At 43.0% G+C, this 14036-nt stretch overlaps 2 protein-coding genes across 2 annotated transcripts in view; one reads left to right on the top strand and one right to left on the bottom strand.

The window, feature by feature from the left end:
* The window catches only part of LOC115458885 (cytochrome c oxidase assembly protein COX18, mitochondrial-like), a 41726-nt gene extending 40252 nt beyond the window's left edge, over window positions 1-1474 (bottom strand). Inside the window, exon 1 of the mRNA XM_030188723.1 lies at window positions 1171-1474. Within this exon, the coding sequence (XP_030044583.1) occupies window positions 1171-1199 (29 nt within the window). The 5' untranslated portion in view covers window positions 1200-1474. The remainder of the gene's footprint in view (window positions 1-1170) is intronic.
* A 170-nt stretch (window positions 1475-1644) lies between these two features.
* Window positions 1645-14036, top strand: part of LOC115458883 (F-box/LRR-repeat protein 6-like) — a 44757-nt gene continuing 32365 nt past the window's right edge. The window contains exon 1 of the mRNA XM_030188719.1: window positions 1645-2314. Within this exon, the coding sequence (XP_030044579.1) occupies window positions 1998-2314 (317 nt within the window). The 5' untranslated portion in view covers window positions 1645-1997. The remainder of the gene's footprint in view (window positions 2315-14036) is intronic.

Raw genomic sequence — 14036 nt, forward strand, 5'->3', positions numbered from 1 at the left:
CTTAAAGGGTTGCATATGTGTTTAAAGTGGTGCTTTGATGGCGACTCTGGCTGCATCAACTAAGGCCGGTGCTGGGCTGGCTTGTAAGGTCCGAGTCCAGCATACCGTGATCCAGTTTACGATGGGCTGCAGAGAGCTTTGACAAAAACTCCAGTAATTTGGAATCAGGATGGTGCCAGGAAGACTTTTATGGTCTTTATCCTGCAAATGACAAGATGGATTTGGCTAGGCTGGAGTGGGCTTTGACGGTAACTCCAGTAGTGCTGGGCAGACTTGTACGGTCTGTGCCAGAGCCGGTGGTTGGGAGGCGGGGCTGGTGGTTGGGAGGCGAGGATAGTGCTGGGCAGACTTATACGGTCTGTGCCCTGAAGAGCACAGGTGCAAATCAAAGTAGGGTATACACAAAAAGTAGCAAATATGAGTTATCTTGTTGAGCAGACTGGATGGACCATGCAGGTCTTTTTCTGCTGTCATCTACTATATTACTATGTTAGTTCGAACATAAGAACAGAGCTGGGCGGAACTTTACAGTCTATATCCCAGAAACATCAAAGAAAGACCATATAAGATCACATTCATTGTTGATTTGAATCTTTAATTAATAATGAATGTGACTGTTGGGCAGACTAGATGGACCATTCAGGTCTTTATCTGCCGTCACTTAGTAAAACCAAAATATGTTTATTTTTGCATAAATGTATACACATGATTGTACATTTGATGTTCTTTTTTGTTGTTGCTGTAATAGTAGTAGTACTCTATGCTACAAAAATTTCAATAAAAATGTAACAAAATATTGATGCAATCAGTACATCCAGTTACATTACACAAACGTACAGTCATGTGTAAACATTCATGCAAAGATAAACATTTTAAATTTAATAAAATAATAACTAACGTGACCAACTAACAAAACCTGCATGTAAAATCTGCCTGATATGAGAGGTCTATGAGTATTGCATCCCCTTCAAGATTCTGTTTCAAATAATACCAGGCTTTTCCAGAATAAAAAATGTATCAAAGCAAAGATAAATCTAATTTCATCAATATTTTGTTACATTATGTTATAAACATTTATTGTAACAAAAAAAAGAAAATTGATTGGATTGAAAGTATTTAATAAAAATTGTATATAAAAAAAGAAAAAGGAACCTGAAACATTATACTCACAGTGACACCTTAACTCTCTGGCCCACCATGCAGTTTTACGTCATCTTTAAGCATCCAATGTCATAGATGTGCCAGCAATGTCTTCAAATACAGAAAATGCGGGAAGCAAAGTTCGGAATTTAGGAAAATCTAGAGCTTTGGAATAAAGAAAAACTAAGGACAAAGTCTGAGTTTAGAGTAAGGCTAGGAACGCAGAAACGGGCAGAATTAAGACAGGGATAGTGGGAATAGAAAGAGGATGAAACGGGCAGGGAGTGTGGACATTAAGACTGGAAAAGTAGAAATTGAAAGAGGGCAGAGTTTGAATTCAGAACGAGGCTTGTAACACAGATACAGGAAGTAGTAAAGCAGGGATGGATTGGAACAGCTTCCTTGGGGCAGAGTTTGAGTTCAGAACGAGGCTTGGAACACAGAAACAGGAAGTAGTAAGGCAGGGAGAGTGAGAATTGAAAGGGGCTGAAGCTTGGAGCACAGAAACAGCTAGCCTAGACTAAATCAAGGACCTCATTGGATTAAAGGCAGGGAGAATGGGCATTGAAAGGGGCAGAGTTTGAGTTCAGAACGAGACTTGGAACAAAAACAGGAAGAACAAGTAAGGCAGGGGGAGTGGGAATTAAAAGGGGCAGAGTTTGAATTCAGAACAAGGCTTGGAATACAGAAACAGGAAGAAATAAGGCAGAGAGAGTGGAATTCGAAAGGGGCAGAGTTTGAGTTTAGAGTGAGGTTTGGAACACAGAAACAGGATGAAGTAAGGCTGGGAAAGTGGAAATACAAAGGGGGCAGAGTTTGAGTTCAGACTAGAGCAAGTTGGATCACACAGTGAGCTGATGGAGAAGGGCCGCCTCAGGCATTCGGGTCCTGGGAAGTGCGTTAATAGGAAGCGGCGGCGGGTTCATCGTTCTGCCCCGGGCCTGGGGTACAGGGTGCAGGAGACGGACGCGGATATGCTGCTGGTGGTGCGGAGCGGGAGCCCAGAGCGTGAGAGTCGGCCCCGGAGCAGCAGGATGCGAGGAGAGGCCAGGAAGTGTCCAGCGGTGCTTCGTGGGGACCCTGGACCTTGGGGAGAAAAGCTGCCAGTGGAGCTGCTACTTCGTATCTTTCGGCTGCTTGTCGCGTCTGAGGGGGCCGTTCCCGCTTTGTGCAGGTACTAGGGAGAGAGAAGGGGAAGAGGTAGGGGCTCGTATCCCGTCCCGCTCTGTACAGGTACTGGGAGAGGAAGAGGCTTGTAACCCCCCCCCCCCCCCCCAGAGCAGAGGATGAAGAGGAAGGGGTCTGTATCCCTCCTTGTACAGGTAGCTGCCGGTGAGGACAGCAGGACGAAGGGGACCATACCCTTCCTGTACAAGGATTGGGGGTGGAGAAAGGGGCCTCCCTCTCCCATTTGATTCCCTATCAGACCCCAGGTTGCCTCCACCTCCCAGAGTAAAACATTTTAGAACTGCCATCTTCAACTTTACATCCAAGAAAAAGAACTCGACTTAACTTTTAAACCCTTCCTCTTAATCCTGAACCTGACGTTTACTATACCTTAGACTATCTCTCAAGCTCTTTATGCCTTTATCTTTTTCCTTTCCATCCTTTGCCCTTTATCTTTCCCACTCCATCCTTCCTCTCCTCACATCTCCCAATCTCTCTTCCTTTTGCTTATCCTAATCCTACCTTTGTTACCTTTACATACTCAACTTATTCTCAAAACCACACTTTCACTGCTTATAATATTCTCCTCTAATTTATTTATTTATTTGTGGCATTTATACCCTGCTCAATAGCAGGTTCAATGCAGCTTTCAAAGTATCACAGAGATAATACAGGGATGGAAACAATGTATCAAAGAGATTACATAATTACTTAGACTATGCTATTGTAATTGTATTAACTATGTAAGCCGCATTGAGCTTGCAATATGCGGGAAAGCGCGGGGTACAAATGTAATAAATAATAACTATTGTCCAGTTTCAGATGTACATGGTCCTGCTAAAATAATGGAAAAGGCTGTTTTATTCCAACTCTATGAATTTTTAGGAAAGTCAGAAATTGGATCACTTCCACTATGGGGTTTGGAGAGCGCACAGTACCGAATCACAACTAATTTCTAGTGTGCATGTTGGCTGAGTGGTGAGAGGAATAGAAGTTGGTGCCTGTGATTAATTCATCCCATGTGGACGAGCTTACTATTCAATGACTTATGCACAGGACAGGGCCATAGCAGAGGTTAAGAATGGCAAATAGCGACTTATGCATTTGCAGAGAAGTACAGGCAGTACCTCATGTTGATTCTTCTGCGTTGACCCAGCTTAATGGTGTTTTGGCAGTACTTCATAGAGCTGATGAGGCTGCTGTTCGCTGGCTTGACTATACACTGCTTTATTTGTACACAAATATTATAACAATCTTATGAACTGAGGCAGTTCTATTCGGGTGAGGTGGAAGATAACTGTTGCCTCAGTATCAGTTTGACTTACCAGATCCTCTCTCATGCATACATACATGCCAAATTAGAAAAAGACCAAAGCACCCAGAAAACCCTCCTGAACAGTGTAGCCATGATAGAGAACACAACAATAGGGGAATAAAGAATATGCAGTATCTCACCAATGATGATGAAATGGTAACAATAAATATAGTACACATCAGGTAACATATTTTTGAAGATGACCTCAGCCAAATCAGCAGACAGAATAAACTTTTAGAAAGAGACCCAGCTCCAAAAACAGAATAAAAATAAAAGCATGGTCTTCCTTTCAGGTATCTCTTATAGGAACTGTGAACTTCAGTCTGGACCAGGGCAGCCACATTGTCTACCCTTACCAAAGTCAGTCATTCATCTGCTCTACCCTATGATTTACAGAGGAAACAAGCTGTGACTCCTCGTTAGCAATTTCTAAACATATATCTTCCATCTTAAGTAGAGAGGTGTGGTAGCCGTGTTAGTCCACTCTTAAAGGTAATGAATAGAAATCAAACAAAATAAAACATGGAAAATAAAATAAGATGATACCTTTTTTATTGGACATAATACATTTCTTGATTAGCTTTCGAAGGTTGCCCTTCGAAAACTAAACATATATCCAAAGTATTGAATTTGTAACAAAAGTTGTTGTAATACCTCCTTCATTGCAGAAATCTCGAAGGTCGGAATGAAAAGTCTCAACTTTAGTGAATTGTTGGCGAATCCATCAGCCTCTGTCTTATCTGCAGGGTATGACTTCTCTGTAGTGTTAGGAATGGATTGTTTTTTTTCTTTCCTGCTTTGACCACATAAGTGATTGTGCCATTCCCATTCTCCTTAGTTGCAGTTTACACATTGTTGTGCTGATCAGGGACTGTGGAATGTACTCTCTGCTCATTCTGCCATCAGCACAAGCCCCCTTGTGCTTGTTTAATCTACTTTCTTCTTTTCTCTTTACCTCTGTGGAGGTTGCTCCAGTGTCTTCTCAGAATATGTCACTCCTTCTCAAACCAAAGAACCACCACCCTGCCTCCAACCCTGGCCAAATCCACATCACAAGTACCTGACAAGAACAGTAGATTTTTTTTTTTTTTTGCTGCTAAGTATGCCTTCCCCAGGTTTTTCTGACTAAAATTGCTTATTGACCTTCCTTAGCCAAACGCTTTCTAAACCCATCTGTTAACTTCTTTCAACACATTTCCAGCAGCTATTTCCAGTATTTTCTTTCATTTTATCTTAAATGGTGCTACCTGCTAGTTTCATGACTCTATTCATAGCCCATGGTTCTTGTTGCATATTTTTAAATATTTATATTAGCGCATTAAAAAAATTTCCTTTAGCTAATTTTTCTGGGAGAAAGGGATCCTTGGGGTTAGTGCTGGGGAAAGAGAAGGGATCTGGGAGGTAAAAACAGAGAAAAATGTAAGCAGATAAAGACCATGTGGCCTATTCAGTCTGCCCATCCACGCCCTCTACTCTCCTTATCGCTCCTTTACAAAATCCTGTGTACGTGTCCCAAGCTCTCTTGAATTCAGTTACTGTTTTCATCTCCACCACTTCCACTGGGAGGCTTGTTCTGTGATTTCACCACCCTTTCCATGAAGAAAAATGAATTTCAGCAGAGACAATCTCTTCTAGATACTGATCTTCACTGAATCCCTCCAGTCCCTACATTCACATTCTGCACCTCATTAAGTCCCTTCACTTAACCCTCTTATTTTTTTATTTTAAGTTTTATTTATTCAATTTAAAAAGTAATACACAAAATTAACACTTGTTCAAGAAATACAGAGCTTAACATACAAAGAAATAACAAATCAACAAGGAAATAAATTTTACTCTTCCTTAGACCACATACCAAAAGGGGGAAGAGAATCCAGAAATGAGTCACAAAAAGGGGAGCAAAATACAAAGTAAAACATGTAACAGTCTATCCCTTGTAGCTTCAATAAAACAAAAAGCAAACTAATTCCCTTGTTTATTTAAAGTCGCTCTGAGATATTTTGTTGACAGATTCTTCAAGGGTAGTTGAAATATTGTTCAAGTCTAAAGATTGCTTAGGAATTAAATCCGCTCTTTCACTTTGGCTATTTTTAGAGAAAACTGGCAAATAGAAAATCTTATTTATAGGAGGAAAAGCATCAGGGGAAAATTTCAAAACATCAATTAAATATTTCTTAAGTCCAAAGGTGTCATGGTCAGGAAAATTCAGAATTCAGAGATTAAACCTCCTATTCTGATTTTCTATTTATAATTTACATTGAACCATCAATCTGTCCACCACCGCAGCAGCTTTAAATTTTTGTAGGCCTTTAACGTCAGTCTGGACTTGATTAATTTTGTCCAGAAAAATCCAGGTTTATTTTTTCCAAATTTTTATTCATATCTAATTTAGAGCTTTACCTCCGAAGTGTTTTTGTTAAAATTACACTAAAATCTCGAATGGCTTTCCAGATAAGATCCAAAGAAACCGCCTTGGGGGCAAATATTCCGCTCTCGTCTCACCTGGAAGTCAAAATCCTGGGGCCCCGTCATCACAAGGCATTTCTAATGCCGAATCTGCGATAAAAGTGGCACCTTTAGGAGTCTCCAATCTGACTGCTGGACACGGCAGTACGTTTGTAGCTGGGGACGCTCCTCTGCCGTTCAACGCAGAGCCTCTGCTTACAGTAAGTACCTTTTAAGGGCTCAATTGCAGAGCTGCTGATTCGCCACTGGTTAGGGGGAACCTCAACAGCTGAGGACACAGCCTTAACAACCCCCTTCTTTTTAGTATGAGGCATAATGAGGAGAAATAGAAGAAAAGGGAATCAGAATGGCACCAGCTAGCAATTCAGCACTCACTGCAGCGACAACCTTCCGCCATCTTGGACTCCTCCCCTCCCCACCATAAAAATATGTCCGCTTAACACTTTTCTTACCCCATTTCCTTACTTGCTGTTGGCTCTTCCCATGCCCTCACTTGTCTCCCCCTTCCCATCCTCTTACTTGCTCATTCTTGCCATCCCCTCAAGCTCTCACTTGCCCGCCCGCCCGCCCTTCCATCCCCTTACTTGTGCACTCTTCTCCACCATGACCTCACTTGCCATGCTCTTACTTGTGCACCCTTGTCCCCCTTCTTCATGCCTTCACTTGTCTGTGTACTCTTGTCCATCCCCCTTTATGCCCTAACATCTCTGCACACTTTTGTCTCCACCCCTCGTGCCCTCACTTGTCTATGCACTCTTATCCCCCTCCTCATGCCCTCGCTTGTCTGCGCACTCTTATCCCCTCCTCATGCCCTTGCTTGTCTGCGCACTCTTATCCCCTCCTCATGCCCTTGCTTGTCTGCGCACTCTTATCCCCCACCTCTTGCCCTCGCTTGTCTGTGCACTCTTATCCCCCACCTCTTGCCCTCGCTTGTCTGCGCACTCTTATCACCTCCTCATGCCCTTGCCTGTCTGTGCACTCTTATCCCCTCCTCATGCCCTCGCCTGTCTGTGCACTCTTATCCCCTTCTCATGCCCTCGCTTGTCTGCGCACTCTTATCCCCCACCTCTTGCCCTCGCTTGTCTGTGCACTGTTATCCCCCACCTCTTGCCCTTGCTTGTCTGCGCACTCTTATCCCCCACCTCTCGCCCTCGCTTGTCTGCGCACTCTTATCCCCCACCTCTTGCCCTCGCTTGTCTGCGCACTCCTATCCCCCACCTCACGTCCTCGCTTGTCTGCGCACTCCTATCCCCCACCTCACGTCCTCGCTTGTCTGCGCACTCCTATCCCCCACCTCACGTCCTCGCTTGTCTGCGCACTCCTATCCCCCACCTCACGTCCTCGCTTGTCTGTGCACTCTTGCCCCCCCACCTCACGCCCTCGCTTGTCTTCGCACTCTTAGCCCCCACCTCATGCCCTCGCTTGTCTGCGCACTCTTATCCCCCACCTCATGCCCTCACTTGATGAAAGAAAGCCAAGAGTGTTTAATGGGAGAACAGAGTAAAGGATACAAATTATCCCCGTTAACTTCAAAGCAGCCTGTAGATGCAAGGAAAAAAGGCAATTTGAAGTGTCTATATGCAAAGGCTAGAAGCCTCAAAAAATAAGATAGGAGAATTGGAATATATAGCACTAAATAAAGAGGTAGATATAATAGGCATTTCATACACCTGGTGGAAGGAGGGCAATCAATGAGACACTATGTTAGCAGGGTACAATTTGTGTGTGGGGGGGGGGAGGGGTTGTGCTATATTTTAAAGAGAGAATTGAGTCAAACAAAATAAATATTCTACATGAAACAGTATGGAATCCTTGTGGATAGAAATTTCATGTGTGAAGGGAAAGAGTATACTGGTATGGCTGTACTACTGTCCGCCAGGACAGAACAAACAGATGAGCAAATGTTTAAGAAATTAGGAAAGCTGAGAGCGGTGACGTCATGTCCAGCAGTGGAGGTATGATCGAGTAGCTCTGCTTGCCCCGCGGGAAAAATGTTGCCTGTAGCCAGCCAAACGAGCAACATCCCCGGTTAAATTAGGCTATCTGATTGCGAATGATTTATTGATCTGCTATATGGCCGGGAAAGTACTAATTCCATCATGCAAATCATTAAAAGAGTTTGCTTATCTACCACGAGCTCCTGCAAACAAGATGGCGGTGGTTGCAGGCCAATAATCACTGCTGTGGATGGGGTGGACGAGCTAACACAGGAGGGAGTAATGGAGGATGGCGAATTTAATATCTGTGATTTTCGTGCCCTGTTGGAAGAGATTTGAACCGATATTAAAGGGGTATGTGAGGATCTCTCGGCGCTGGCAACGGACCTTCGAGGTGAAATCTTGGAACTGGGCCACCGCCTGGAGGATGTGGACAATAGGGTGGAGGATCAACAAGAAGCTATGACTACTCTCGAAACATCTATGGCAGAACAACAGGCCCTCTGTGTGTTCCTATTAGATAAAGTGGAAGACCTGGAAAACCGCGGTCATAGAATGAATATCCGTATCAGAGGAATACTAGAGCAGGTGGACTATGTAAACTGTGAGCTAGTGACCCAGCAAATAGCAAGCATGCTGTTATCGACAGAGGACCAGGAGGTAACCCCGGAATCAATTAAAATTGAGCGGGCGCATAGAGTGGCTACCCGCCTGAGAGCAAATATTCCCAGAGACATAGCCTGCTTTTCGGAATATAAAACTAAAGAGATGTTCTTGATAAAGGTGCGCAAATCCGCTCCCCTGCAGTGGGACACATTTCCAATAGAAATATATAAAGACTTGGCCCCCACAACTCTAAAATGTTGGTCAGAACTGCGGGGGTTTACTAGATACCGCCGAGAAAAGGGAGTTAAATATCGGCAGCACCCGTTTGCATTGGCCTACTATATGGAGGGGAAACTGCAGCAGATTCATAACTTGGAGGCAGCTCCTTGGTGGGCCTGCGATCTTCCTATCTCTGGATGCAGAGAAGGCCTTCGATAGAGTCCTCTGGACAAATCTTTTCACACTTATGGAGAAGCTGGGATTCATGGGGCACTTTATGCAATGGGTTCAAGCACTATACAGGCAGCCATTGGCTCAATTAAAAATTAATAACACCAATATCTCACCCTTTGAATTGTTCCGAGGTACACGGCAAGGCTATGCACTTTCACCGCTTTTATTTGCGCTTTCCATGGAGCCCTTAGCCATACTCATTCGGGAATCCCCTCTAGTGCAGGGAATACGTGTAGGGCAACAAGAAACTAGGATTATGTTGTTTGCTGATGATGTACTCCTTACCCTATCTAAACCATCACCTGCAGTTATGGATATCTTAGCATCGTGTAGTGAAATAGCAGGCTTGAAAAATTAATATACAGAAATCGGAGCTAATGCCTGTTCAGCTATCATCAGAGTTGCAATTATCATTGAAAACTATCTTCCCATTTAAATGGATCCCCACCAGTACATTAGGTATCTGGGGGTTAATCTGACGTCAAATGTTAGTGATATATTTCGAGAAAACTTTCCCCTAAACTGAAGGAGCTATTCTCGGAGTTGGAGAGGAGGGGAGGCCTTCGGCTATCCTGGGTGGGTAGGATAGCAGCGGTGAAGATGACATTGTTGCCTAAGTTGTATTTATTCATGGCCCTGCCAATCCATGAAGTGTCACATAATAGAAAAGTCTTTGCATTCATCTGGCGCAAGAGATCCCCCAAGAGTAAACAGGAATATCCTTTACCAATCTAGACAGGATGGTGGTATGGGGGTTCCAAACTTCATATTGTATTATAGGGCAGCCCTATTTCAAACATTGGCTATATGGCAGAAGGAGCTCTTTAGACTATGGACATACATTAACCAACATATGTTGGGAGATACTCCCCTTTGGGCGGTCCCCTGGCTTCCGTTACCACTGTTGCGGGGGCTGCTCCCCAGATTAGGAGGACAGATGGGAGTGGTGTTGGGGGCATGGCCAAAATGAAGAGCAAATATGTTTCCTGATCGGAGGTATCATTTATCAACCCCTATCATGTATGCCTTGAGCTTTCCCCCAGGTAAAATGGACTATACATACCAAAGGTGGGCAGCATCATCCCTTCGGGAATTGGGGCAGATCTGGGAAGAGGGGGAATGTATTGTATTGTGTTTGAAGCATTGAAAGAGGAATATGGGCTAATGGACAGAGAGAGTTTCCAGTACATAAAAATTAAACATTTTATTCACCGTAAAACTAAAGCTGATTTAATGCTACCAGAAACTGAGCTGGAATGTGCAATACGTTCAGGCACTGGCAGAGAGGGGATCTCTAGGATATATCTTGCTCTGATACACAGATCCTAGCCTTTGCTTACTTGTCAAAATATATGGGAATCGATGTTATCTTCTAATTACGACCATACAAAATAGTCAAAGACATTTAAATATTTACTGAGACTCTCGGTGGTAACCCCCTTAGTGGAAAATGGTTATAAGATGTTATACCAGTGGTACTTAACCTGGGGTTATCTCGCATATTCAAGATGGGGTCGGCAGCATGCTGGCACCAGTGTGGGGAAACCGGTACCTTCTGGCATATCTGGTGGGCATGCCCTGTCATTCAGGGGTTTTGGACAGATCTTCACTCAACTGTTGAAAGGCTTCCCGGGGCTGCCAAACGCAGAGCCTGCTGCCTGCCTCCTGAATGTACAACAACCGGGAATTAAGGAAGATCTTCATTATCTCATCTCCCATATCTACACAGCAGCTCGGATAGTGATCGCGAAGTACTGGAAGCAAGCCACAGTGCCATCAGTTAAACAAGTTTTCATCAAGGTGGACTATTGTTGTCTTATGGCTAAGCTCACTGCCAAAAAACGGGGACAAATTATACAATTTTCTAAAATATGGATTCCCTATATAAAATGGCGGGGCATATCAGGCTGAATGTGTAGCGCTGGCACAGAGACGGGTTCTTTTCTTTGAGAGTCACCATATCTGAATTTAATGTTAGGCTTGGTTAATTTTGTGAGGGGAGGGCGGGGGGTGGGAATACAATGGGGGGGGGGGAGGACATATGGTATGGTAATATTGGTCCACAGAACTATCCACGGCCAAGTCCCAGGATACATGCCAAACCTCATTGACCTACCAATCAGAAACATAACCAATTCATCTCGAAAATACCTAAACCTCCACTACCCAAGCTGCAAAGGACTCAAATACAAAGCAACCTACGCATCCAGCTTCTCCTATATAAGCACACAACTATGGAACGCATTGTCAAAAGCTGTGAAAACAACCTACGACCACCTAAACTTCAGGAAATCACTAAAAACCTACCTATTCAAACAGGCATACCCCATCAACCCAACATAGATACCTACACTCTGCAACACAGCAAAACCAAAGATCGAAATGGACACTATATAACCTTTCTTCTCCTCAACCCCCATTGTACCTGACACACATATACCTTATTCGACCACAATGTCACCTTGTATTTGTTTCTCTTCCGGACTTGGCGAATACCTTATTCGACCACAATGTCACCTTGTATTTGTTTCTCTTCCGGACTTGGCGAATACCTTATTCGACCACAATGTCACCTTGTATTTGTTTCTCTTCCGGACTTGGCGAATGCCTTATTCGACCACAATGTCACATTGTATTTGTTTCTCTATTGGACTTGGCGAATGCCTTTATGGTACTATGTAAGCCACATTGAGCCTGCAAATAGGTGGGAAAATGTGGGATATAAATGCAACAAATAAATAAATTGCAATAGATATGAAAGTTGTTATCTCTGTATACCTGTTCATAAAGATTGATAATAAAAGAGAATTATAAAAAAAAAAAATTAGGAAAGCTGGCAAATTGGGCAACATTATAATAATGGGTGATTTCAATTATCCCAATATTGAGTGGATAAATTACATCAGGGAGCGTTGGGGATGTAAAATTCTTGGATGTAATAAATGACTGCTGCTTGGAGCAACTGGTCCACAAATCAACAAGAGGGGGAGCTATTATAGATCTAGTTCTTGATGGAATGCAGGGAATGGTACGAGAGGTAACTGTGTTGGATCCCCTGGGAAACAGTGATCATAACATGATCAAATTTGTGCTGCTATCTGGAAGTGAAGTCACTAAAGAAATCTACAGTAGCAGCATTTAATTGACTATGACAAAATGAGGAAAATGGTTAAAAATAAGCTGAAAGGGTCAGCCGCAAAGGTTAGAAATGTAAATGAGGCATGGAATTTGTTTAAAAATACCATCTTTGAAGCCCAGATCAGATGTATTCCACATATTAAAGGTGGAAAGAAGAGCAAACGACAGCCAGCATGGTTAAATAGTGAAGTGAAAGAGGCTATTAGAGCTAAAAGAGCATCCTTCAAAGAATGGAAAAATTATCAGAATGAAGAAAATAAGAAGCAACATAAGCAGTGTCAAGCTGGATGCAAAGCATTGCTAAAGAAGGCTAAAAGAGTATATAAAGAAAAACCACGGAGACAAAAACACCTTTTTTAGGTACATCAGAAGCAGAAAGCCTGTGAATGGAATCTGTGGGACTGTTAGATCATGAAGGAGCAAAAGGGTCACTCAGGGAGGACAAGGCCATAGCAGAGAGATTGAATGAATTCTTCCTTTGGTATTTACGGAAGAAGATGTAAGAGATCTACCTGTACCGGAAATGGTTTTCAACGGTGATGATTCGGAGGAACTGAAAGAAATCTTTGTGAACCTGAAAGGCATACTGAGCCAAATCAACAAGTTATACTGTGATAAATCAACTGGACCGGATGGCAAATACCACAGGATAATGAACTCAAAAATGAAATTGCTGATCTGTTGTTAGTGATCTGAAACCATAAGTACATAAGTATTGCCACACTGGGACAGACCAAAGGTCCATGAAGCCCATTTTCCTGTATCCAACAGTGGCCAATCCAAGTCACAAATACCTGGCAAGATCCTGAAAAAGTTCAATACATTTTATGCTGCTTATCCCAGACATAAGCAGTGGATTTTCCCCAAGTCAATTTAGTAATGGTCTGTGGACTTTTCCTTTAGGAAGCCGTCCAGACCTCTTTTAAACCTTCTACCTTTACAACATTCTCTGGCAACAAATTCCAGAGTTTAATTATACGTTGAGTGAAGAAATATTTTCTCTGATTCGTATTAAATTTGCTGCTTTTAGCTTCATTGCATGACCCCTAGTCCTAGTATGTTTGGAAAGAGTAAACAAACGATTCACATCTACCCGTTCCACTCCACTCATTATTTTATAGACCTCTATCATACCTCCCCTCAGCCATCTTTTCTCCAAGCTGAAGAGCCCTAGATGCTTCAGCCTTACCTCATAGGAAAGTCGTCCCATCCCCTTTATCATTTTCATCGCTCTTCTCTGTACCTTTTCCAATTCCACTATATCTTTTAAGAGATATGGCGACCAGAATTGAACACAATATTTGAGGTGATGTCTCTCCATGGACCGATACAACGGCATTATAACGTCCTCACTTTTGTTTTCTATTCCTTTCCTAATAATACCTAACGTTCTATTTGCTTTCTTAGCCACCACACACTGAGCAGAGGATTTCAACGTATCATCAACGCTGCCGCCGAGATCCCTTTCTTGGTTCGTGACTCCTAATGTGGAACCTTGCATTATGTAGCTATAGTTCGGTTTCCTCTTTCCCATATGAATCACTTGCACTTGCTCAGATTGAAAGTCATCTGCCATTTAGACGTTAAAATCGTCCTTAGTATCTGAAGATTGGAGGGTGGCCAATGTAACGCTGATTTTTAAAAAGTGTTTCAGGGGTGATCTGGGAAATTACAGACTGGTAAGCCTGACTTCAGTGCCGAGGAAAATAGTGGAGACTATTTATAAAGAAGAAAATTACGGAACATACAAACATGGTTCAATGGGACAGAGTCGGCATGGGTTCAGCCAAGTGAAATCTTGCCTCACTAATTTG

Source organism: Microcaecilia unicolor, unplaced genomic scaffold (genome assembly GCF_901765095.1).
Source record: "Microcaecilia unicolor unplaced genomic scaffold, aMicUni1.1, whole genome shotgun sequence".
NCBI classification, from domain to species: domain Eukaryota; kingdom Metazoa; phylum Chordata; class Amphibia; order Gymnophiona; family Siphonopidae; genus Microcaecilia; species Microcaecilia unicolor.